Source organism: Ischnura elegans, chromosome 5 (genome assembly GCF_921293095.1).
Source record: "Ischnura elegans chromosome 5, ioIscEleg1.1, whole genome shotgun sequence".
NCBI classification, from domain to species: domain Eukaryota; kingdom Metazoa; phylum Arthropoda; class Insecta; order Odonata; family Coenagrionidae; genus Ischnura; species Ischnura elegans.
Window position 1 is genome coordinate 25,415,438 of NC_060250.1, and position 27,264 is coordinate 25,442,701.

General features: G+C 37.0%; 1 protein-coding gene across 5 annotated transcripts in view; it reads right to left on the reverse strand.

Moving 5' to 3' along the window:
* Positions 1-27,264, reverse strand: part of LOC124158600 (GATOR complex protein Iml1) — a 102,746-nt gene that overhangs the window by 10,377 nt on the left and 65,105 nt on the right. For 3 of the 5 annotated variants that reach the window (XM_046533764.1, XM_046533763.1, XM_046533761.1), the window contains 7 exons: positions 17,110-17,250; positions 13,933-14,006; positions 10,163-10,372; positions 8,079-8,307; positions 4,647-4,761; positions 3,528-3,836; positions 2,814-2,974 (listed from right to left, as the gene is read on the reverse strand). In XM_046533764.1, coding sequence (XP_046389720.1) covers positions 2,814-2,974; positions 3,528-3,836; positions 4,647-4,761; positions 8,079-8,307; positions 10,163-10,372; positions 13,933-14,006; positions 17,110-17,250 — 1,239 coding nt within the window. Of the gene's footprint in view, positions 1-2,813; positions 2,975-3,527; positions 3,837-4,646; positions 4,762-8,078; positions 8,308-10,162; positions 10,373-11,190; positions 11,235-13,932; positions 14,007-17,109; positions 17,251-27,264 lie in introns of all 5 variants that reach the window. The other 2 variants (XM_046533766.1, XM_046533765.1) reach the window with 2 other exon arrangements.

Below are 27,264 nucleotides of genomic sequence, written 5' to 3' on the forward strand. Positions count from 1 at the left end.
TAACTCTAAGCTGCTATGTCGTTGATGATTAAGTTATCTTATTTAGATGCAATCATTTACATAGACACTGATGAATTCGGGATAATGTAGGATACTTACTTAGCATTATTAATTGAATTATCTACTTGCATTAAGTAGGTTACATTGTATTAGGAAATGTGTTTGTTGGCAATACGTTTTATGTTTAAGGCATCAGTGGAACTGCAGCTCATTTCATAAAACCTTTCTAGTCGAGTAAGAAGGACGTAAGCAAATCCTAACAGAATTTCTGTTTGTAATGAATGTATACGCTTGCTTCATTAGAAAAACAAATACCGAGTTTGAAACATAATAACAAATAATAATAACTTAACAAGACGATACCATACCGAAGTCGCAGGCGACAACATCATTATATTCCTATTGTATATACTAACCAGCCGAAACATAGAGTATGCGAAAGCCTCCGTGCTCAAGTTATAATCATATAAACGAATAAAAGACTGATATGCCGAGAAAGTGATTATTTTGAGCCGTAGGAGAAGCACATGAAGGAGCTCAGTGTTGCAATAACATCAAATAATCAAAATTACCGCCTCATGACCTTGAACTAGAAATAGCTCAGTGGATAAACATTCGGGCTGGTGATAGTAGGGGCCCACGTTCAAGTCCTTCCCGTTGCCCGAAAATTTTTTTATCCTCCGCACAGCCATATTTTATTTTATAGTTTTTTTTATTTTTGAAATTGATGTTTAGAGGGTACCAGCTGTTGAATTTGAGCATTTTTTGCAACAATTTATAATTTAAATGACCGTGCGACGGGAATCATGCGTAGTTAGCGCGGTAGGACGAATCAATTGCGTTTTCTTGAAGGAACTCAAATCAGAATCACTGGTGAATGTAATTCCTAGTGCTATATGGTTTCCTTTACAGGTCCGTAACTGCTCAACATTATTAACCTTTTGAATGAGGACTATCGTAATAATCTAAGGTTCCATATACGTAATTTCTTAAATAGATCAATTTTATCTGATTAAAAAGAAAATTATGAATGATATTTTGCAGCGATTATGCTGTCCGTCTATGTAGTATGCTGCCTATTTGTCATCAACTTGTCGCCATTTCCTACCAAGTTAATTTCTCCAGTAAAGTTTTTCAGAACAATTTTACCCTTATTCGTTTCGTAAATGAGCAGTGACGGAAACTTTTCTTAGAGATAGAAAAAGATATAAATTAAGTGAAGAATTTTACTTTTAAACTTTAGGCTTCGGTATTCTACAATCAGTGTTTTTTAATACAGTAATTTTGTTGGAAAGGAACAGAATGTGAGACTAGCTGATCTACTAAGTACAATCCTAGGAATAACCTATGTAATGGTAATCCTTAATCGCGCACGCACCACGGCGCTTATTTTTAAATATAGGAAAGGCTTATCTTGAGGTATTTATCAACTATTTTTCTAGTGCGTACTTTCTTCAAGCAAATTGTGGCATCAACATGCATATGATAGTGCTACAAATTGGCCCTATTTACACTATTTTGGAAGTACGTGAGAATCACTTACGGCCTGCAAGTTTTACTCCAGGTAACCTACTTCTCGTCCCTGGCTGGTAAAGTTGCGATAAAGATGTAGGGCAAGACGAGGTGCAGGACCTATTAGTTGACCAAAACTATGGCCCGGGAGCACCCGATTCAGCGTTAAGAGCTGAAGGAGCGGCTAAATTATGCGCAAAGTATTTTACCTCCCTAATAGATGCGCAAAGTATTTCCCTCCCTAAAAAAGGGCGAATGTTGGTTTAAATTGACTTTCAATTTAATCTCTGTCCGTTGTTGTTATTGGAAACCTTACCAATCTAGGCATTCATGGATAGGTAAAAGTCGTACTATTAAGTCACTCTTTAAGTTGGTTGTCCTTAATAATATAATAATGGCCGAAATATTAAAATCGAAACAATAACTAATTTATTATAACAAAAAGAAGATTAATGCGACATGATCACTAAATATGTTAGTGCTATCGTAAAAATTGAAGCCTCTCCTAGATATGTAAACAGTAAAAATAGAGACACATTCTGCTGGCAACGATGAGGCCTAGCGATTTTTTTTGGCAATCAAAATTCCATTTTTTTCGAAGAAACATTTCCATCGGTGTAAATATATTTATCCAATTAACAAATTGATAATTAATGAAGAAGAAAGCTTATGGAGCTATCTTTATCAGCTTCAACCTACGTAAAGAACTATTTAATGCCAATCAATTAAATATGGTGGAGACGACAGAGTCGTGTTTTTTTCCGGAAAATTGCCAGTTAATTTTTTTTTCATTTATTAATTCTTCTATATCGAACAAATATTTCAACAACTTAATATAAAGTCTCCTGAACGACGTTGAATCCCTAAAAAAAAGGGTTACGAGCGAGTTGATTTCCGTATTCCTAATGGCGAAATCGTGCCCCCAGCCGGCCTTATGGGGTTTACCATTGGAAGCCAGGCGTCATAGGTACCCACTCTTTTAACGGGTAAATATTTTCAATTATCTACTCCAGTGAACTACGGGTACAAAAATAATCTCAAACGCTGCGACGACTTAACAACATCTACGCTCGTTTACTCAACTGAACATCGTAATGATTTCCTACGTCCCACTCCCGTGTCACGATGACCCGTTCGTGAGTCGTTCCCGAGCTACCATGAAGATTCATACCTAGATAGTGATCATTCAAACTAAATGGTGGCCAGAAATCGACAATGGAGCGAAAGTGGCGCCGCTCGATTTGTTGCAAGACTTTTGCAAATGATAGTACATACTAATCAGAGAGGTAAAAACATCTCACCAGCTCAGCAACAATACTTCCAGTTGCATTCACCCATTGCACAACAAGTTCATAAGCACGATCAGGCCTGTAGATTGATTGGTACCTCGCATGACCCCACTCAATACGATCACTCTTGCAATTCACATCAACTTCCAGGTGGGTCTTCTTGTAAGAATATACTGTAATAAGATATTGTTTGTGAAAATCAACAAATCCCTCCCAAAAATATCATATTCATCAATAAACAAAAAATGCATTGTGGTATTGCGTGTGATTCCAATAAAAGCCACACATGCCTCTAATATTCTGTCCATCCAGGACTAAATATGAACTTTTTCAGAGGTCAAAGTCTCCAACTCAGCCAAACTGCTGCAGAAAGAATGAGCGGATGCCAAAATTTCCAAAATTCCTAAATTTTATGATCTCTACAACTGAAGACAAATTCTCTCTCCCAAAAATACTACATAAAGAGGTTTTTCAGGTTTCAATTAGAAATTTAAGTCACTACACTACACAATGTGTTTCAATGCATCATTTTATAGTTTGAAAGTATTGAAATAGTGTAATGTAGTGAATACATTTTTGAAGGGAAACATGCAAAATCTCTTTCAATTCTGTAGGACGGTTCCACTACATCTCACATGAAACAACCACTTTTACTGGTTAGAGAATAAAATGCTTTGCTCTTCCAACTTTCAGACAAACACCTCTTGTACAACAACAACAACTCACCACTAAGAGTTCTTTCCTTCTCTTCTTCACGACATGCTTGCTCCAGCGTGTTCGCTAAAAACTTAAGTAATTGTGCAGGATTAGGGGAATAGGGTTGAGATTGCTGACCAGAGGAGGAGGCAATAGGTGGAGGGGATGAATCTGTTGAGACAGGTGATGATGACGAGTTGTTTCCAGCAGGGGTCCCAGCGGCTGAGTTGGTTGCAGAGGTGGGAACTTGCTTCCAGTCATTTGGGTGTTTCACTTCCACCTCAATCCATTCATTGACAAAGCTCTCGTGGCAGCCCAGAGGAGGGACATAATCTGGGTCTAAGATGAGACAAAATATTAGAGACAATGTTTCACCTATACCTACAAATACCCTGCAAGCCGCTTGAATAAGCATAGGACAGGAAATGTTAGCACACCAGTAAATTAATTAAAGCAATCTAAAAATAACTGTTATATAACAAGAATATATTTATGATTAACTTCCATCTCAGAGCGTGAACACTTTCTACAATACGGTACACGCTTGAAATTTAACCCCAGGGGAATCAAGTCCTCACCATAGTCAAACACCTTTTCTGAGTCCACAAAACAAATGAACATGGGCTTGTTCTTTTTCAATTCTCTCCTCTATGAGAAGCCAAATGGCCAATATTGCATCTACTGTGCCTTTTTCTGAATTCAAATTGAATGTTTTTTGTGATACTTTATTCGCAAAATCTAACAGAAATTTATTTATTTATTTCTATTACCCCATTAACAGCACATTTACGGCCATTACAATGGGGATTTACCATAACTGTGAAGGACATTCACACACCCCCATGCCCTGGATAAGGGTAACTTACCGAGTCGGGACTCGAACCCGCAACCTTTGGTTTGGCAGGCGAGGACTTTACCCCGCCGCCACCGAGGCCAGCAAATATGCAAGTTTAGGCAAACACAGTTCTTATTCCTTCGACTTCATTGATTTAAGTTTTTCACAGAACTAAATTTTTAAAAACTCTCATAGTAAAATAATGGTTAAAATGATTAATTCCCAAGTATTTACACTGAAAGAATTTCCTATCGGTCAATTCAATACTAAAAGCTTGATGACTAATTGAAAAGGGCTAACGATTTCTATATTACCTTTCTGTGCATCTTTCTCTTGTTGGACCACGTGATAAAGATAAAAGCCTACTATGAATGGCAGTGAGAAGTCACCAGAGGCATGGCAGATAAGCTGATCCTCTTGGATCATTTTCTGGAAAGAAAACCAATGCTATGTAATGAAAAATATCTTGTAGCCAACGTTCAATATTAATAAAAATAAATTAATTAAATTAAAATATATAATAAATGCACTCACACAAATAAGCAAAATGGGTGAAACCAAAAATTTAATAAGTAAAACTGAATTAATAACATGTCTAATCAATACATAAATGGATACTATCTAAGATTTATCATTTTCCCGGCAAATATAATGAATAAACTTTTCTCAGGTTTTTGCACGCACCATCTAAGGCAGCTGACATTTCGAGTTCCATCTCATCACTCATACTCATGGCTACTAAGTACCGGAGAATAAATAATCTAATTACCAGCGAATTTCTACTTTCATATCAAGTACCAATGGGTAAGAAATATGAAGTTTTCTAGACTGATTTTTAATAATATGAAATGTAAGGATTATATGCATCCCCAGAATGGATGACGAGACAGAACCCGAAACTTAGATTTTCTGCAGCCTTAGATTTTCTTACCTGCACGGAAACCCAAGAAAAGTTTATTCAAATGCAAACTAGATATAAAAACCAAGCCAAACCTCGTACAAAACCAATAACATCAATTCCTTACATGCATCTCATCACCAAACTCATGATAAGCAATTAAAACATAAGTCTCAGAAAAAAACGACTTGTAGAATCCAATTCATCTCCACTGTTTTACTGGAAATTAAAGATGGGTCCCGGTACCCGGTTCTCGGTACTGCCGGTTCTAGGCCTTGGAATTGGTATCGAGAACCAATCGCATAAAGTCGGTACTTTGGAACCAGCTCGGAACAGTGGCGAGGAGGAGTCCAATAGATATGCTCACCAAGAGGTATTTTGAACAGCAGCTTACTCCAGCAAGAGCATAGTGGTCACGACAGATGGCAATTACGATGCAGGCCGCATCTAACCATGATTACGATGCAGGCCATCCAAGGCCGCAGAAGTGCGTCATAGACGATCGAGCCCCTCCCCTTCCTTCTCTATCATTCCTCTCCGTCAACGAATGTGAACAGTTTACCTACTGAAAGGTTCAAATGGGTGTTTAAAATATTAGGCTCGTTTTGGCCGTTCTTTTTCTCAGGGGATTCATTTTTCGGAAGGTATTTCATTCATTTCTCGTAGGGCATTCTTTTTTGGAGGCCATTCATTTCCTCTGACTGTTCATTTGGGCTCTCGCATTCATTTGAACATTCGCATTTGATGAACAGGATGTAACCGTTCAGGTTTGCAGTGAATTTAAGGGTCAGTTATCTGTTCGCAATTTCTGCTATGGTTCAAAGTTAATGTATACATTGGGTTAAAACTTCATTTTGATTAGGTATATTAATGCAAAAATGTATTTCAGCAAATGGAAAAGTTAAACATAAATTGTTTAACTATGTTACATCCACTATATATTTTGCTATTAAAGTATTCGTAATGGAATTAACTTTTAACTGGGTTAATCTATATTTTATCGTGTGTTGCGTTAAGAGGTCTGAGCTTATGATTTTGAGAGACAAAAATTTGGCTTCAACTTTCCTCAAATTACTTGTTTGTAGTGTAATAAGACATCAAAGGGGGAAGCACTTGGTACTCTTCCGGAGAAAGCCTATGGAGGCATATATCCATCTTTTTCAAAGGAATGAAAACAGTTATGCTACCGATGGCGATTTGATGATACATATTAGGTTTTTCACGTCATGACATTTTATGTATTTTATTGTGACCACTTAGCTTAATTGCACATAAATCGCACACAACCTCAAAAGGGCTAACTCTTTCTTTGCTATCCATGTTTAACATTTAAATATGTTACAGAATTCCATGGGTGTAACAGATTTCACGACTTTTTTACATTCTGCCAAAGGTACTAATTTAGCAATGAAACTGATTATTTCTCACCGTCTTACGCATGCTATTATTGACAGTTAATTGCATTGTTAGAATGGATAAATATCCAAGAAATCTAAGGAGATCCACAAATTAACGATTATACTAAAAATATTTATAAAGAACAGTTAGGTGTGCATGAAAGTCTAAATTTATCATAAGAGCAGCATTTAAAAACTTTTCTGGTGCTTAATGCACGAATAACATCAGATGCTGGTTCGATAAATATTAATTCTGGGTTATTCTACAGGTAGACAGCAGATATAGTCCTGCACGCGGATGACCAAGTAAAGAACCGGGACAGAATTTGCTTGAAATTACTATGATAAGCTGCACAAACCATATGATACCACACTAAGCCTTTATTTCCTTAAAAGGTACGATGAACAGTATTTTCTACCAGAATGACCCTGACTGTTCGCCATGAACAGATATTTTGAACTGTTCTTTTTACCGGACAGGTTCAAATTGAACGGTTCATCAAAATGAACATGATGCCTCTACAAGATGCATTCTGAGAGCTTGTTTGTAAGTTGATAAACCTATCTTAGGCATCAAAAAGTGTGGTTACACTGCAGAATGAAACACTGCATAACAATTTTGTGTTAGCTCACGGCCGCTCAGTTTACCCATGGTTTCGCTTTATTGGCATGTTGAGCAGTTTATTGTTTAGGTTATAAGAACTGTGACAGTGAATCACGCGAATAAGTTATCAATTAAAGTAACAATTTGAGCTACATCGCAGAATACAGATTATATTTTGAACTAACTCACAAGTTACAACTAATTAACAGATGATGTCACCAGAAGTTGGGGAAGTTTCACGTAAACTGTGCTCCAAGCATATTTCGCGCGGCCCTTCAAAATCAACATCAACCACTACTGTTTTCAGTGAATGCCTGTTCAGTACTGCAGGCAATATTTCTGCCAAAAAAATAATAGATAGGGTTAAACTGTTGACTTTTTTAAACCAAAACCTGGAGAAAGAACCAGTGGCTGCCAGATGTAATGTGACATATAGGTCTATCATGCATTCGTTAACAACATGTTATTTAAACTTTTTTACTCGGCAAATAAAATTATGGAGACAATCTTAAGTTTTTTTCACAGTGCTTTCCTGCTAATTGACATCTCTAGTGAAATTATTTTTATTCTTTTCTTGAGGTTGTTCATTTAAATTTACCAATAATTCAGATAACAAGAGTTAATCCTTAGAACCGAGACCTGAATGGGGAGAACCGGACCAGTACCGAGAACCAAAAAATTTAAGAACTAACTCACCCTTACTGGAAAATAAATCCAAAGAGATGAATCCTGGAATTTATGGAATAGAAAACACTACACGCGCAACAAAAATTTTAGAATAATAGAGGAAAATCTCAAAAACATTCTACAGCTATAACAAATGTGAATCGGGAGTAACATCCTTCACCTCAGCTATGGCTACAGCCTTGGCTGAAGTATCAACGCCTTCCACATGTGCCATCAGCCACAACACCATGTCAGCACTAACGAAGGTCATGGAGGGCAGACCTGGATGTTGAGAGATGAACCCCACACCACCTGGACTGGGTGCTTTCATGGCCTCCAGGATTTCAGCATTGGTAGCAGTGGAACGCAGACGGCGTATTTCACTACCACTTCCACTCCCCTGGGAGCCACTGATAAGAAAGATGGAGAGAGCAATTATGTGAGTCATGTGAAGGAAAGAATGGAGAAATTGAAATATAGACGCAAGAACAAACTACAGCGAACTCCCGATTATCCGGCTGCATTATATCCGTGCTTTGGATTATCCATGCATGATTTTTACCCTTGCTCAATATTGTTCGTGACCTTTATAAAAAAATAAAATCAGATGCAAAATCATCTCAATTACTGCATTAATGCTAGGATACACGAGGCTTACTATTTCCGTTAGATTCCCCTCTGTAAAACAGAAGCAATCACGCTCTAACTGCATTCACGGGAGCACCACGTCCCTGTTTTCCAAGCCTCGTAGTGCGCAATCGCTCTCCGTGATCACCGATACACGTCCCGCAGTAGTTGCAACTTGTGCGAGACGCGACTATGTGGCGTGATGCCTGAAAGTGTTGTTTCTGACTTTGCATAGTGGTTTTGAAGCATTTTTCCACTCTTCTGTATCCGTGATAAAATAGCCGCCGATGCGTGGTTTTCGAAACCAGTACTTACATGGAGCCGTAATAATACGAGTACAACCTTGTTATCGCCACTAAAAAGATCGTGGACTGGCGAAGAAAGCTCTCAATGAGTCCAGGAAGCACTCCAAAATAACAGAATTAACTGTATAAATAATAATATATCGTTTGTTTTACTTAAATTATGAATATGACAAGACATTAAAGTGTAAATTTGGGTTATCCATGTTTTCCGATTATTCGTGCCGACTCTCCCCATCATTAGACCGGATAATCGGGTGTGTGCTGTACAACTAAATTTATGAGCGAGAAACAAACATACACTTTAGCTAAAACTGTCAAGAGAACAAACACCTCATATTTTTCTCTTTCTAACCAATGAAATGCTCAAAATTTTTAACAAGGAACTGAATTTTTGGTAATCATGGATATCCATTTTGAAATACAGACACTCGTACCTTTCATAGTTTCATTCTCCCACCAACCAAGATGACACATTACAATAAGAAAATGGCCAATACAATCATGAACTTATCCCTTAATAAGCCCCTTATTTTTTTTAAATTGATTTTTACAGGCTGTTGGGGGGAGGAGAAACCAGTAGGCAGAATGTTTGGTCACTGACTGACGCGACATATCTTAAACCCCAAATAAAATCCTAATGCAAGGTGGCCTAGGGAAAGGAAAAAGTCCCCACCTCAAAATCTACCATAATTTAGATCTGTTTTCCATTTTTTGCACATATAGAAATTCTGTTATTTTTAAGAACTAAATTGGAGGTCTATATAGACCGTAACTTCTTGTCTCAGGCCAATGACTTCCAAAATTTACCACTTGAAGCTAAGGATTAAATGTAAATCACTACTACAATCACACATACCTGAGATCAGAGATAACAAAATTGAGGAGAAGAGGAACAACAGATTACCTAATCATAAATTTGCCATAAAGACAGAAAATTTGAAGAAAGTATCAATACATATTGATTCATCGATGGGAAGAGCTAGTAGGGAACTACCAGCATGGGTAGTCAGGTAGGTGTGGTGGCGAGTGTTGGCTTCCCACCCCGTAGGTATGGGTTTAAATCCTGGCAATGATAGCAATTTTCCATTGAAGGTCTGATCCCTACTTGATGGCTTCGTGGAGGGTACTTCATCCTTCAGATGAGGCGTTGAGACATGGCCTCCTTGGCACCTTTCGTTAGCAGCATGCTAACACTGATGTCTCTCTCCATCCTTCCTTTCCTCATGGCACGAATGACCTTACCTGCCAGTTACCTCCTCCAAGTGCCAGTGAGTAAGGAATATCAAGTTTCCCATTCTGATATTTAATGGTTACTGAAGTGCAACAGACAAACCTATCATCATTCCCGGGGACATCCGAGTGTGATGCCGAGTCCATTTGCAGATCCATTGAGAGGGAAGTGGGAGTGAGGCCAGCACCAGCTCCAGGCGTACTCGCTGTCGTTTTGGACCCATCTCCAACTGCCTCGCTTGCTGGCGATACACGCCCACTCCCACTGCCACTGCCTTCCGTCTTCACACGCTCCATCACTTTAGACCCCGATCTGGTAAAATGAGTCGAAAAATAGTACTATAGATCTATTTTCACGACAAGATTTTTGATGGTAGTAAAGGTTAAACTAAATGCATTACCGTAGAATTTGACTGTAAAAATTCTTATGTAAGTTGGAAAATATTGTTTTCCAAAAATAAAAAAACAGACTGAAGAGACTTCAGAAATCTGATGAAGCAGTTAGAAAATAATATGTTCAATATTTGAGCTTCATAAGCATCAATAAAAAATCACCTCTTTCACCAACCTTCATGACGAGAATATGGTGATAGGTGACGCTACTATTTTTGTCCAAATATCAATGGTTTTAAATATTTCTTCCAAAAACAAATAGCATTGTTATTAGAAAAACATATGTATGAAATAAATAATTTCTACAATGAAGTCAAATGGACAAAAAACAAAATCTCCTATTTACAGATTTATTATCATCACTGTAATCAATTTCAAACACTAAAATCTTAACCATAGTATGTATTATATAAAACCTTTTGATTGAGCTTGAGCAATAAGCAATAGAAACATGCTTCATCAATGCCATTTTTCTGTCAAATTTTAATGATTGAATGAAAGAATGATGGGAATGGGTGACGCATATTACCAATTCAACCCAGAAAAAATATTTAATGGATGATTACATAATAAAAACTATATAGAACTAGCAATTTATGTTACAAATCCGTACCGAAATACCCACTAAACATTATGATTTTCCTATAATTAAACTAGAATTAATTCCAATTCATTGTGGTAACAATCTAAGCAAAATACTAGTGCTACTGCAAGATAGAAAAAAACAAAAGCACTCACCGTACTTGAAGGCGATCAACCATGCGATTTGCGACATGCTTATCCTTTCATTGGAGGGGGAGAAATAAGGAGAGTGTAAGCAGAGAGTAGTTATGGAGCTAAAGAGACAAATCATCCAAAGCAGCAGCACAGAATTGAAAACACACAAAAGCCAGCCAATTCAAAGCATTTCCCATTTAGATTGGAAGCGGCCCTATCTTCCAGATGAAAAGGGAAGGTAGTCAACACATAGAAACAGTTGAGATTAATATGCTTAGTTACGTCAATAGAAGAAAAATGTCAACACTCGCATTGGCCATGAAAACATCTCAATATTAAGCACCAACAATTAGAAAAATTGCATTAAAAAGGCTGTCATGCAACACTGCACACCTACAAATAACCAGTAATTGAATATTAAGCATTTGAATGCACTCACAGATATTGTGCTATTACAAAAAGATAGCACCTATTAATAAGCAGAGGTCAAATTACACCACTCTCATGCACAATCTATTGTTTACTAAGAACTGCCAACCACCAGCTTCCCATCTTATAGAAAAATTGACACTGTGATAAGACCCACCAGGTTCTACAGAGAAATGTTCGAGAAATAATTATTAAATAAATAGTAAAACTCCAGAATATTCTCACCAAAACAAATGTAAATCAGGTATAAACACTTGATAAAAAGTTCCTAACAACTTACTAGTACTAAAAATATATTAGCAGTAGCATGGACTGAGTTTTTATGTCACTTTAACTTCCAGGTTTGATATAAATAAGTAGTAAACAAATTTTATGCTACATCACAAAAAAATCAAGCATTCATAAATTTTAAGACTTATTAAGTTAGACAAAACAATATTTTATAAATTTAAATTTCTAATTACATCTTATGGTTTTAAATTTGAAAAAAATCAACTACCCTCTATTGGACACAAGAAGGGACCTGACAATGATACAAAAACTGTAGTAGAGCAAACGAACTACATATCGATGGCTAAGTTCTAACAACACGTATCTTCTAAGTAGCAAATTTTCAGGAGAGCAAAAAATCAACTAATATTTTTGATTTCAGACTAAAATTAAAAACGAAAAGTTCATAAAACTGAAAAAGAAGCATTAATTTGCAAATGAAGAGTTGTTCTTTGCTTGTATTTTATTGTTTAATGTTATTACACTTTGTTTAAGATACCTGTCTCAAAGCGGTCGAATTTGAGATACGTGTTGTGAGAACTTATCCATCGATATGAAACTTTCAGTACCTCTAATTATATACTAAGGACCAAATGCATGACCGTCTTAAAAATGTATGAAGAGAGGAAAATTCTGAAATACAATAATGAATAATGAAACAACTAATGTCAATTGATGAGAGTATATATGCAATCACAAAATTTTGCCACTTGCCTATTCTGTAGAATGCCACCTTTGATGAATATAGGTACATACTAAAATAGGTTGAAATTCAACATGAAAGTGATGCAACACTAATCAAAAGTAACAAGAATCATGAGAAGTTATGAAAATAAGTAATATCACCAAATAAGTCAAATTTAAGTGTGTACATATTTAGTGGGTATAGCACATGCAACACTGAAAGCACTTCATAAGAGAATGTGGGTAAATTCTCTAATGAACCATTCAACAGCTACACCGTCAGGAATCAAAATGAACTTTTAATCTGAAAGGCAACACCACAGACGGCAATTCAGTAAGCTAGAAAATAGAGGAAAAAGATGAGCCACCAATTGCCATTGGAGATAAAAGCATCAACAGTAATTTTTAGTACAGCACATATTGATTAGATAAAAGCATCAACTGTAGAGTAAAGCACTTATATTATAATTTTCTAATTTGCCATTAAAATACTACACATTTGAAAAAGAAGCTCACTTAACACAAATGAAAAAAACACAGTGCAATATTGAAACCATTCTGTAAATAGGAAGCATGCATTTTGTTCGAGAGTGGGGAAATAAATACCAGCTAGTAGGTATAATCAGATTTACAACATCATTAGAATTACATATGTGAGTAAATACAACTTCATCAACCACCCATATAAGTACAATATAGTATGCCAATCCTCCAAGCTCTGAAAAGCCAACCTGTTGTCTTAACAGAATAAGCAAAGAATAGCTGTCCTCAACATTAATACCAAAAAAAAATTTCCAATACATAAATGATTGCTCCTTCAATAAATTTAGTTAACAAACATTTCTCTCTTTTTCTATTATCTAGTTAACAAACATTTCTCTCTTTTTCTATTATCCCTTCAAAATAAAAGAAAACATAAACGCATTAAAAACAGAAAATTTATACTTAGGTTTTCCATCTCTCCATGTCACTGGACAGGATTAAGGTAAGACAGGATTTATGACAAAAATTTACTCAATACATTGGAAAAGAGAAAATACAAACCAAAAAATGTAAATAAATTAATTCAAACGTAAAAAATTACTTCAAAATGACACCCAAGATTATTTCTCTGAAAGCTATGAATACTTCAAAAATTAAAATTTTTAGACTCACTAAGCAGAGTACAAAAAATAACATGTAGTCCAAAAGACTACTTCCATCTATCTAAAACTATTCGTGGTGGTTAATGGAATAAGTATATTTTCTTCTATAAAATCTGTGAATATTGTTTTCAGAAGGAACAATGACTGTATTGCAGACTTTTTTTTTACAATTTAGGCATTGAGGTTCACATACAGTTCATAAACATATTTAAAGTCACCAACGCAAGCAACCAACCTTGGTCGGGGTTTATCAGTCATCCGGTTGCTTCCTAATCGTTCTCGAAAAGGAGAGCTTCCGACAACACTTGTCTGGAAAGAAGAAAAAATAAAATCTCAAGTTTCAAATTGATAAATAGTGAGAGGAAAACGCAGTAGAACTTGCAGAAGGACAGTGCATCCAGCTGGCCTACTCTGTTCCTCTAACTTAAAAAACATGCCCTACAAAGGACTGCTTCCTTGCTTCAATCATTCTTGAACACTAATACAAAAATACGTCCCAACAGTTTGATCCAAAATATTCAAGGTAATGAGGCATAAAATTCACACAAAAGCTGAATACATCAAAAAGTACTGCTGGAATGACAGAGAAAAATTCATTTATTTTTTTTCAGTGATGATGTTAATATAATGAATACATAGGAGAACTAACTTTAGGAATGAGGAGCCTACTAATACTTAATCTAAGATATAAGGGTTTCAAAGACTAAAATCAGTTTATGCGAATTCACCAATTTTGCTTTATTGTGATAACACCATTTACAAGGTAAAAAAGGTCTAAGCACTTCACTTATATCAAGGTATCAACCAAGCTCAACAAATGAATACTTTTACTAGGTGGCTGAAAAAAAATGTTGCAACAACAGTGCAGAGAAAAGTACAAGGTAATTGAAAGGAGGTTAATCTGCAAGATTTTTTCACATTATCCTAGCCCTAATGAACACAGCAAATCACACAAAACCGTGCGTTGAGATAAGCAATATGAATTGATATAAATAAATTATTTATACGGAACAAAGATTGTTTCCCACTTCGGTCAAAGAGCCCACAAAAAAAAGTTATAGTGCACTTTAAAGTTTTCAGTGATTCAAACTACCTCCCAAAGAGGTAGATTGGTTAGAGTTTTTGAGATTGGGTAGAGTTCCTGTTATTTTTTTTTCAAATTTCTTCAAGTCTCCAAAAATTTATTCATTCTAAACTTTGCATTACAAACAAATACTAAAACACATGAATATAATTCTGATTAAATATGAATTAAACAACTCAATAAATGCAAATACAAATGGACTTACAAATACTAGAACTAAGAATTCATTAATCATAATAGAGCCCATATAGTTTTGCAATTTTTCTGTACTAATAAGAGACCACTTCAAATACAAGCTGGACTACAGACTAAATATCAGATGACACTGATTCTAAAAGAATATTTTAATCGCTCATTTAACCCAACTTTGCTACAACCTAAGAATACAAGGGTAATAACTGCATGACAATTGCCTCTCCTAATATGTATCCTAAAGGCATATTCTATTAATATGACTACACATCACTATGTACATTGACAAAATATTAAAGCAATTATCGCACTATCTAGACTACAGCTGAGTTGCCATGCAGGAGATGGAAAATATTATAGGAAAATTACAATCAAAATTATTGTTTTCAAAGTCACAATTGATTAATTAGGAGCCTTTGATGCCCCAGATTTTATGAGCAGTTCTTCATCTTGAAAAAGAGAATTTGCAGCTTATCCATTCAAATAAATGTCACTCATAGCTATTAGTGTTGTGGGCTAAGGCATGTTAGTGTAAATATTTCACTACTTGTGCATTTGAAATCATAATACATAATAGGCCTTGCATGCCTTAATCAAACAAGGCATACACATGGTACAAAAAGTGTTTTCTACTCGTAATAACAGACACACACAAACACACAAAATTAACCTCAAAAAATAACTCAATGCTAAAGTTAGAATTCGATGTAAAAACAAATTACCTAGGCAATAAAAATTCAGTTCTCCAACTTACATCTTATAACACGGTAATAGTTATTATACTGAGCATTATTAGAGAGAAAGGAAAAACTAGAATGCTCCTACACAGTAAAAACAGCATAATACAAAATGGAGCGAGTTCTGCTGCTGAAATGTTAGAGGCTTCCTCTTAAGTCCTTTGCTGAATATATGTATTTCTCACAGCTGTATTGTGGCATTATAGTAGCATTCAGTGGCAATGTCAGCCAAAGTTATACAGTTATTTCTTCAACTCAATCATGCAGTTGGACGCTATTCCACCAGAGCTGTTTGTTTCATGTTTCCTATATTTAGCTTAGAAAAAGCTCCAATTCAATTCCGAGGATTAAGTGGCTACGGTGCTGGCTTCCCACCCAGAGAGTTCAAGTTCAAAATCATCAGGTCCACAAGAGCAGGACAACTCTGCCTAAGAATCTTTGCTTGGCAAGAGGACTCTCTTTCTTCTTATTTGTCTTTAACAATGTTTTACGTTGCCTTAGTGACCACTTCAAAGATGATGATAAAAGAGTTGAGAGATCTTTTCGAATTGAATGATATACGTGATGGAGAGCAATATAAAATAAACAGCTAAACTAGACTCTATGATTGAGGTAAATGAAACTAAAGCCAGCCATTGATGTTTGCTCATGTTCTCTTCAGTGCTCATTATCATATTTAAATATTGAGCATTAAAGAAACATTTTGAAAACCAAAAAAATTTTTAAATCATGGCCCAATTTAATTTTATAAGCGTACCAAGAATTAGTTTTACATAAGCCAAAACTAAGTCTCAGCTACATCACTATTGGACATATGTTCATAGCTTTAAATCCCACTAATGCCTCATCATATATTGGATATGTTAATAGAATACCGAAAAACCCCATTCTTGCATTTCCAGACTTTGAAGTTATCTCCCTTTTTTCAAGCTTTAAAATCAAGTACGATTCCTTTTGCATATTCCTAAATTATTACTAATGGTAAGAGTCCTTTGAAGAATGCAAAAAAGGGGTTTTTACTAGATTTCATCCCATTTTTGAGCCGATGAAAGTGTTACAGAGGTCAACTGACACATCTATGGAGTCAAATACAACAAAAAAATACATAACAGGCATCTATGCACACAGGATTGCACTCATAATTAATGCAGTTCCGTTAAGGCTTGAGGGGAGAAGATGGGATGACGTGGAAGGTGCAAGTTGGATTTCATGTATTAATGTAGTTATGCGCAGACGTATGATGCAAGCGCCCCTAGGGGATGCCAATGGCAGCGACAGCGGCAGCAAGAGAGGCAGCGGCATCAGCGGCGGTGGAGGGCCACCATGGCGAAAGGAGGGAGTGGGGGGCGGAGAGAGGGGAGAAGAGCAAGAGAAAGAAAATAATAAAGGAAGAGAGTACCTGCTGCTGAGTGTTTGATGACTGAGGGGAGCCGACAACTGTGGCACAGCCCTGCACTTGGGTTAATGGAAGGTATAAAGGGGGGGAGATATAGCCCTGGCTGCCACGACGTATTTTACAACACATGGGGACTGCAGGGCTCTGCAAAACACATGCAAAGTGACACACATTTATGCAGAACACAAGCAAAAGAGTATCTTCAAAGGCATAAACAGATGTAATTATAGATGAAGGAGGGGACGATAGTTAAAAAAAAAATTCATTTGTGAACTCAAACATAAGGAATGACTGCCATTGAACTACTATTTCCATTTAACTCTCACAGATTGTAAAGAAAACTTAGATTGCTCAGAATAGAAGAGATGATAGATGGATATTGGTATTTTTTTCTTTCAGAAAAATTAAAGGGTGATTGAATAGCGACCACCAATCCAATTTTATTAGGGAAAACTATCCAAATTCTGATCCATTTCCAGTGACTTTAATAGATAAATCACATATTCCGACTAGGAAAAAAATGCAGGCCGCATTATACTTTCAAATTTGTTCCCTTAAATATTAATTTCAATTGTTTTATGGTTGATCCACTTTCTTAATATCTTCCCTTAATTTAATATTTCACTGAAAATGAGGTCATCAATCATTCATTTATTATCTTGGAAAAATAATATCACGTGCTAGTTAGGAAGTATAAAAAGACATTCCAGCTGATGAGTTCACAAATTAAATGTCATCCAAATCATTGCTTCTTCACCGTAGTCTTCAATTACATTTAAAGTTCAAAGGAAAATAAATATTACAGAAAATCTGTAAAAAATACCATTATTATTATACAAAACAATCACCCACTAAATAATGCATGACATCCAATGCACAATCAAACTTCCAGCAACATGGGAAGGATTGAGTAGAACAGAAAAACCACCTCAAAGAAATTATTTAAGAAAATCATATTTTTTGTGGTTATAGAGGCAATTAAGATGCAATCAAGGACCAAAAAATAATTAGGTAAGGGAAATAAGATTGAGGATGAAGGTATGACTAACCTCATTATTGGGGGTCACATAGGAATATTAATGCAACACTCAAAATTCAAATTGCATTATTCATTTGAGATAAAAAAGAGAACTTGCATGGGAAATTTCTTTTTATTAATTCCTTACTTCAGTTTATGCACTGGGTTCTGGGATGAGCATCTGAACATGCATATTATAAATACATATATTGTATTAAATGAAGAAATCTATGCACTGATGTACTCTTGGTTTGCACGCTCTAAGACATGATCTCAGTTCTGCTAACACCTTCAGGATGTACCTATCTAAAAACTTTTTGTACTGCCGAATGCTATTGATGCAATCTTGTCTGATTATACACCTGCATGAGTTGGAATTTGAAAGCAACTGTCAAGATAGGGAGGGACCACTTAAGTTGTTTGGGACAGCTGCAACATTACCGTATAAGCGTGTGTAAGAGGCGCACCCCTATTTTGAGGATCGAAGCTATAAAGAAAAAAAATTTTGCTGTATTTTTTTTATCCTATCGTGCGGTGTTGCAGACGTATGCCTGGAATTTTGACAGTTATCGAAATTTCCTCTTTCAGTACTATTTGAAAGAGAAAATTTTGATAACTGCGGCGGTAATAGCGGCATAAGAGGGAGTAGAAAGAGTTCCGATCCTCTCTTCGCATACGCTATCGCTCTACGTTGCTTGTCCTACTCACGAACAATTTTGTTTAAAAGCTCTCTAAGGAGTATTGCAATAGAATTGCAGCCGTGGAAAATTTTAAGGCAATACATGACAGTCACATAGCATGAACCTTCCCAAGAGATTGGACAACAATCGGGGCAATCTCAGCGCCGTAGGATAATAACCACGTCGTACATTTAAGGCCCCTTGCACACACACCGATTTTGGACGGCCGGTAAAATATCGGCCGTCCACAATCCAATAGTGAACACTGGGAGAGCATTGGAGCTTGCACACGTACCGACCACGCGGCAGCTAACCGGCAAAATGCCGGTTAGCTGCCGGCCATTGTCACTGTGGATCGCCGGCGCCGGCTCAAAAACATAACAACTTATCGTTTGACCGGTAAAAATCCGGCGTATGTGCAAGCAATGCTTCGCCGGTAAAATATCAGCCGATATTTTACCGGCCGTCCAAAATCGGTGCGCGTGCAAGGGGCCTAACGGAACTACACTCGGCCCTCCATCAGCCAATGCCTCTACCATTTTTTTTTTCCTTTCTGAGACTCCACAGGAAAATAGGAAAACATCAAGTTACAGGGTACCAATGGAAACGTGTTTCATCCCTACCCCATCTCACCAACTGACCTTTTTCGGTCTACCAGGTTCAATTCTCCGAGTTTCTGGAGGTCAAATGCTAGGTGAGTCACCTTCTGAGCTCGAAGATATCTCGATATCTTTCAGCAATGGTATGACACGCACGAGGTTCTAAAAAGAATTAGACCTAACGCGACGTATATCTGACAGCATTTAAGTTTTTTGAGCTCTAATTGATTGACACGAAGATTTATAGCTAAAACAAGGCTACAAGGTTTTTTCTCCCCGACAGTGGCTTAGTAAGCACGACCCTCGCCACATGTGCCACAGTGTGGACTTGTGACGTCAACATCTTGTTCGGTAAAACCCATCCCGAAGTTCGCTCTGAGAAGATGGCTTGGTGGTGTAACTGGTAGCACGCCTGACCGGCAATCGGGAGATCCGGGTTCGAATCCCGGCTAAGTCAAATATTTTTTCATGGCGAACTTCATCCTTTTTGGTGTAATTAAGGCTACTAATATTCAACATAGTCCAAACAGCACAATTTCGGAAGACACAAGCGTAGCATAAGCGCATTCAAACAAGACGAGACGGACTGGAAACTTCAGGCAACGCAAGCTGTGTATATCACATTGATGTGCCTTCGCCCCTTCACTTTAAAGGCAACGACGTCACATGCAAGATCGGACGTGTTCTTCCCTTGCTCCTTCGCTCATAGCCTCGTAGCTTGAAATACGGAGGGGAGGGAGCGCGCTCCTTCCCTCGACCTCTCCTTCAGCGCTCTTCACTTATAAGCATTTCCGATTTCTTCTATCCACCATTTAGTCCAACAATGAACACACTCGTTCGAATTTTTTAAACCGCAGGTTTTGACACCAATATAATTTTCAGTTGCAAAAAATCAGGTGCTCAGCATAATGGAAATTGCTCGGCAAGACAGATGTTGACTATTAACCAGGTATGTCCTTCAAAACTACGCGTTTCTATACGTTTGATAAGCGATTACTATATGCAGTATAACTGCTGCGGGATGCCCACTCGTGGCAGTAATTTAGCGCGAGCTCCGGAGCGAATCACCCCGCGCGATCTTTCCAAAGTTCACCTCTGGGGTACCGACGTGACGGCGCGATGCTTACAAGAAAAGCAAACAGGAGCATTTTAAAAATACGTCACTAAGGGAGAAACTCCCCTGCCTGCCGCTTGTTTTTGACCTAGGGTTTCAGATGACTGACTCACTCTGAAAACCAAGGCCACTCAGTTCCCCTTGGACTTGCGACCGGGGAAGGGGAGGGGGGAAGATAAGAAGTTTGTGTAAGAGGCGCACCCCTCTTCTCGGCTGCAATGTCTGGGGAAAAAAGGTGTGCCTCTTACACGCGCTTATACGGTATATTGACACCACACAGCAAACATTTCAATTGAAAAATGCACATGTTAAGATGTAAGTCCAAAAACCTAGCGCGTAAGCCTGGCCTTGCTGTAGCAGCAGAGATCAAGGCAACAAACAAGTAGGTATGGTTAACAAAGCTGGTGCAAATGGCAAATGTGAAAGAGTTAAATTCATGAATCATAATAAGTTTGATGCCTTTCACTTCACTGATTTTCAAAGACTACCTAGTACATAATAGTAAACGACATATAGCGACCAAATTGTCAAAAAATTTACTGCCCTAGACTTTAAGTCCTTGATTCAACTTCTTGCTCAGTGTTAAAGGATTTTGTTGCTTCATATAATAACAGAATCACTGAATAATTAAGAGAAAAATTGAAGACTATTGTAGCATATAGTTTCAAGCTTGATGAAATTTTGCCAAGAGGGGAATATCAATCACAAGTGATGAGACTGAGTTTATCTATTACTGTATCAATTACAACTATTTCCCAAATATTATCACTTTCAAAAATAATTAGATGGACACCTCAAAATATGCAAGACAGTAAAGAGGTAAAATTAAGAACCTCCAGAGGATAACGAAACCAGTATACATAGTAGGCTCATATCATAATGGATGTTAATTAACCTGGCCATGAATCACACCAAAATCAGGGATTACTAATATGGGCAATACTGTGTAAGAAACAAATACTGGTTTTTAACTTATCCCACACATTTTTAAAACAATGTTACAAAAGGAATATCTTTAATATTTCATAATTTACTTTACATATCTCACTTGGCCACGATTGTTATTTCAAATTTTACAAATAAAATGACAGGATATAAGCCTAACGAACCAAAATGTCAAAAGTTTTATAAACCTTGGTAAATTATTATCCAGCCAGGAATGCAAGATACAGTTCTAAGAAAATTCTTAATTTATAAGTCTAGGAATTTCAGATAAATGTATGTACTACGAGTAATATCATAATGTCCTTTGATGATTGCAGTGATCTTAAAACATTACTCATACTGCCTCGGCATTTATCCCACAGCTTTAAAATCCCGGTAGACATAGCTAAAAAATGAAAGCAGTTAATCAATAAAAAAAAAAGGATTTACTACAGAGAGGAGTCACTTCAATGCTGGGAAGACCTAAAGTGACCCAATAAAAGTAAGAAAAGTTAAGAAAAACATGCACAACAAATATCTTTAGCAAGAATTAAAATGACTGATAAGTTCACAAAACATATCATTAATTAAATGAGTTCATGAAAAATTACTGTCACTTTTCGGTGCATAAAAACTTCCAAATCACTGCTGAAAATAACACATGAGTTCACATACTTATTCACAGAACTTATGAAACCAAAATTAGAGATCCTGGACCTGAAACGTTTTTTAAGAAGATAAATTATGATCTTAAGTACACATTAATCCACATCAAATTAGGGTGAGCACCTGAAAAAATCATCTAATGCTAAGGTACCTAATTAAGAAAAGAATAAATAAAATTAATGAATAGATTTTCATAGCATGAAAACTTGCAGACAGTTACAGCAAAATTTATCAAATGTAGATACAAGAGTCAATGCATATAAGTCCACATTTTTAATTGAAATTTCTACTCAACACTACACTTTTCCTACATGTTCTAAGACTTCACCAATGTATTACATATTGCTTAATATTCAAGACCATTCTAGATAATGTATTGAAACCCCAATAGCGTCACTAATAGATGAAAAGTGGGCGAGAACTTTTTTTTTATATTTTAAATTAAATAAGAATAGCTCAATAGAAGAAGATTTTTATTTCATTGCAACTAATCTACACATTTCACCTATTGAACCTCTTGTCATGAATTGCAATTTCAGGTGCAAATGAGCCACCCCCTTATGAAATCAATCAGTTCGAGAACCATGATGTTTTTTCAACGTGGAAATAGCACAGAAGTGAGAAAATCACTGAGAAAAATCATTTAACTAGAATGGGATTTGCACCTGGATTTGGTCAGCTTCAATTCCATCTGGAACAGATTTGATTCCATACTTCAACAGTCAAATGATTGCTTTTCTAGCTTTGCACCCATGGCTGAGTCATTGAGTCAGCGAGTAAACGAATCCCTCGGATATTCTAAATGAGTCTGTAAATTGCATTTTTCTCAAAATTGTAAAAAAAACTACATTCTCACCAGGAAAAAATATCTTCACATATGACAGAGAGAGAAAGGTAAATGCATTCTTTTGAAGGATTAGGGTACTAGAGAGAGAGGTCAAAACTGTGAAATATGGTTTTATAGACCTTTATAAATTCAATAACTAAATACAGTAAACTCTTGATTTTACGAAGTCAGTGGGACCGGAAAATTGGCACTTCGTAAAATCGAGTTTCGTAAATTCAAACCTTTTTCATAAGTCACGGAAAAATGTTCGCTTTTATTTCTTCCGCCGTTTTTTGTCTTTAGTGGTCTTATTTAAATGTTTTCGGTGGTTATTCTCGGTATGATTCATAGAAAAGGCTTTTTGCTATCGATTTATGATGTGAAAAATCGTTAAATAATTAAACCACCATAAAATGCCCATTTCTTGTTCATACTTCAACATCAACGATCGCTAAAGAAATTCCCGACCAGTTTAGAAAACGTAATCAAATAATGAATTTCAATGTTTATTATAAGAATTTACAGTAATAAATTTGTGGTTAGGAGCCAATAGCTACTATTAAGTATGCAAAAGATAGATGCTGAAACCCACGGAATTTTAGCGGCAGCCGGCCTAACCGCCATTTATGTCGCCCTCTATCGCTCAGTGACGAGAAAAAAAGAAAAACAAGGGTCTTAGCCCGTTTCCAAAATAACCTTCGTAAGTTAATATTTCGAGTTACTTCGTATTTTTAGCAGAATGTGCTCTATTTTCACAGAGATTCAATTACGATCATAAATAACGTAGGATGTGATTATCTTCTGGCGAATATTTGAAGTAAATTCTGTTTGAGTTCTCCGTCCGACTACTGTGTTCCATCATCTTCGCAGACGTTGCCATAAAATACTTAATTCTTCATCAGGACTGTATTCTTCATACCGGGTGTGAGGAGACCTGTTCATATAGTATGTTTCTCTCCTTTTATGCCGACAGGAGCAAGGTTCCAACCGGAAAACGACAGGAGAAACATCTTACAGTATCGGAGAAATATAGATAGAAACGTTATTATCCACATTGATTGTTTTCCTACAAGAGACGTTTTATCATTTCTCAACGTGGTTAAGTATTGGTTCACTAGCGTGAATTCCCAAAAAATGACACGCAAAAACCTGTACCGTCACCTCATTTAGTTTTCGTGTTCCTTTCTCCGCCGTATTGAAAGTTATGCAAAGGATCATTGACATAGAGAAAAGATTTTCTTAGTTTTAGCACTAAAAAATAGTCGCGCCATAATCGTAAATAAATATAGTGTGGAAAGAGCAAAGAAAATAATTTCAATTGAAAAGTCAGCTGAGAAGAAGAGAGACAATTATAAGCGCGGCACCATTTTCCCGATAGTGGAAGATACTTCTTCCGCCTCTCTCCGGTTAATAACTTCCCCCCGTTGCAGGTAAAGATGAACCATGCCCTTCTCCACAATCGGGGAAAGTTCCCAGTGGGTGGGGTGAATAAGAGTGGGATGGGGATTGCCTGAGTGAAGAAGTGTGGTCATCACAAGGACTGGTGAAGGGGGCAGGACAAAGAAGGGTGGGGAAATGGCCTTCAGCTCTGCCTCAGTCTACTTTTGGGGGCCGTATTTTTTTGCGACGCACACAAGCTCAGTCACCTTAGGGAGGGAGTGAATGGGAAATGCTGGGGAAGGAGGGGTTTGGGATGCGTAAGGTGGGTGTCAGCAAGATCAGCAAAAGGCGGCAGGAGGGAAGGGACAAAGGCTTTTGAAAGACAGAACCCCAGCATGGGAGAACGGGGAAGCGCGTGAGAAGAAAGTTCATGGTTAGACTTGGAAGTGCGTCTTCATTACGAGAAGCCTGAAATATAATTTGGCGGTAAATAGAGCCCAATACTTAAGATATTTAAGTTGTTCATTCACAAAGGCCAATATATACACGAAAAGATATTATGGCGCGGATTGCATGTATCAACGTCCATTTCGGGATGTTATTAATTTCTGTTCCCATTCATAAAAGTAGCAAATAGATTTGAAAGAATGATAATCATGAATAAAAATATCTAAATCGATATCGAAACGCACATGAGCAAAATAGATGAATGTATACATAACGATCCATCGCAAGTAATACCGCTCAAGCTTCTTCCGGTACAGGACTTTAAAATCTTGGATAATGCCTTGGTCCAAGGGCTGGGACTTGCTAGTCGAGTTCGGGGGTAAAAAGAGGACTCGAACATTAGCCAATTTTAGATCTTCCGCGTATTTATGAACGGTGGCATTATCCATTATTAAAACAATTTTGCTGTTCTCTCCAGCAATTTTTCTCTGTAGACGTATAACCGTTTGCTGGAAAATTTCTCGGGTCATCCAGCTGTTTTTATTTGCATGGTAAAAACCGGGGAGGGCTTCCAATTTTACATGTTTTAAGCACCGTGGCCTTTCAAATTTCCCAATGACAACGGGCTTATTTTGTCAGTGCCCGTTTGGTTGACGCACAGGCCCACAGTAACACGCACTTAACTCTTTTTCCCCCCATGGCACCTTTGCCCTTTGAAACCCAGGGTTGCGTTAGGTAATGCATTAAAAAATAGCCCAGTTTCAAGGGGCCAGCGAGGGTGAGCTCGTCGAGGAAAGGGTCCCGGATTAGGGACCCTTCGAAGTGCTTCGGCGAAAAGTAGTCAAGTAGTCTTCGAAGTACGTTCACAGCAGTGCAAAGGGTTAATTAGGGGTGTACGAAATACTCCGCGCGACCTTCCTGACATGTTAAACTACGAATTATTGTCGATGCTATGTTTACGAACAGGCACGTAAATAGGGCCATAATGTCAGCCGCGATATTTTAACTGAACTCCTACTCCGCCTAAATTCCCACAGTGAGGTTTTTGGCGACCCATTTCTCTCCAAAGTTGCATTATCATTTACGATTTCGCACTTTTGATGGACCACAGTTGGAAGCGCTGATTTTTTAGCTACTTCCGCCGGCGTAACTAGTTTTGTTGACAAATTTTTCGCCGTAGTTCGTATAAACGAATGCCATTTGTTCCTAGGGACCGAGCCGAGGTTCGTAAATTCAAAAAATTTCGTATAATCGAAACTTCGTATAATCGAAACTTCGTATAATCAAATAGCGCCATGTATTTGGCATAGGCTTTTCACCGGGACCGCAATATCACTTCGTATAATCGAAAACTTCGTAAAATCCTGCTTCGTAAAATCAAGAGTTTACTGTACATACATCAAGGAAAATTACAAGCCACACAGTTATCACAATAGCACCTAACGAAATAACAAAAAACCGATTACTAGATTTATTGAAGTCATATTGTACGATAAAACTCAGCCTTAGTATTTTTGATTAATATTTAAAAGAATTTCGTATTTTATTGACTCTTACTCCTCAAGCAAGGTATTTAATGATTGAAAATGAAGGGTAAAATATGACGAGAAAAGAAGATACTTGTCCAGGAAAAGTCATATTTGAATTTGCGACTTCTGCAACAACCCTGATTGTGGCAATATACCCTAATAAAAGCTATGACATCAGCAGAATAGACCCTCAGGTTTCTACGCCTACGTTTTCTACGCACGCAGAACAATGGAAATATTATTGATATTGGTTAATTCCTACCTGTACACAGATATAAACGCTCAGCATTGTTAAAAATTGTGAAATTCTAGGAGTTACTATAGTTTTAAATGAAGCATTATTAATTCCATACACTGGATTTTACATGAACTTTTTCATCTCCCATTTTTGAGCCTTAAAAACTGATACATATTCATTTTACAATTGCTCTAAAATTTTCAAAATACAGTGAAACTTGGTTAGTACGTTCCTCCTTAGTACGTTTTCCTCCTTAGTACAGCGATTTCCCTCGGTCCCGGTACCATCCGAACAAAATACAGGTAAAAGAATTTGGTTAGTACGTTTGAAAAAATTGCGCTTTCCTGGTTAGTACGCTCAATTGCTTGCCGTGACGCAACCCGCAATTCGTTCTCTAGTGTCTTCTTAAGGGTCGCAAACGTCTGAATTCATGATTTAATTTATTATTGTTAGCCATTAACATTCTTCCATTCATTCCACATCTCTTTCTTCTACCGTAATTTATCCAAATGCATTTCTAAATTCTTGTGACGTGATGAAAAATGAAATGCGGCCATTTTTTGGGAATGTCTGACTATGAAAAACTACAGCCAATAAGAAGCCCCAATTTTCCCCACCCCGAGCTCCTCACCTTCTGTTGCCTTTGGAGCGCTTGGGAGTGCCCACTGCTGCGCATAAAGTTCGTGAGTGGGCAATTGTTGCTATTGCACGAGTTATCATGATGAAGAAATGAGTCT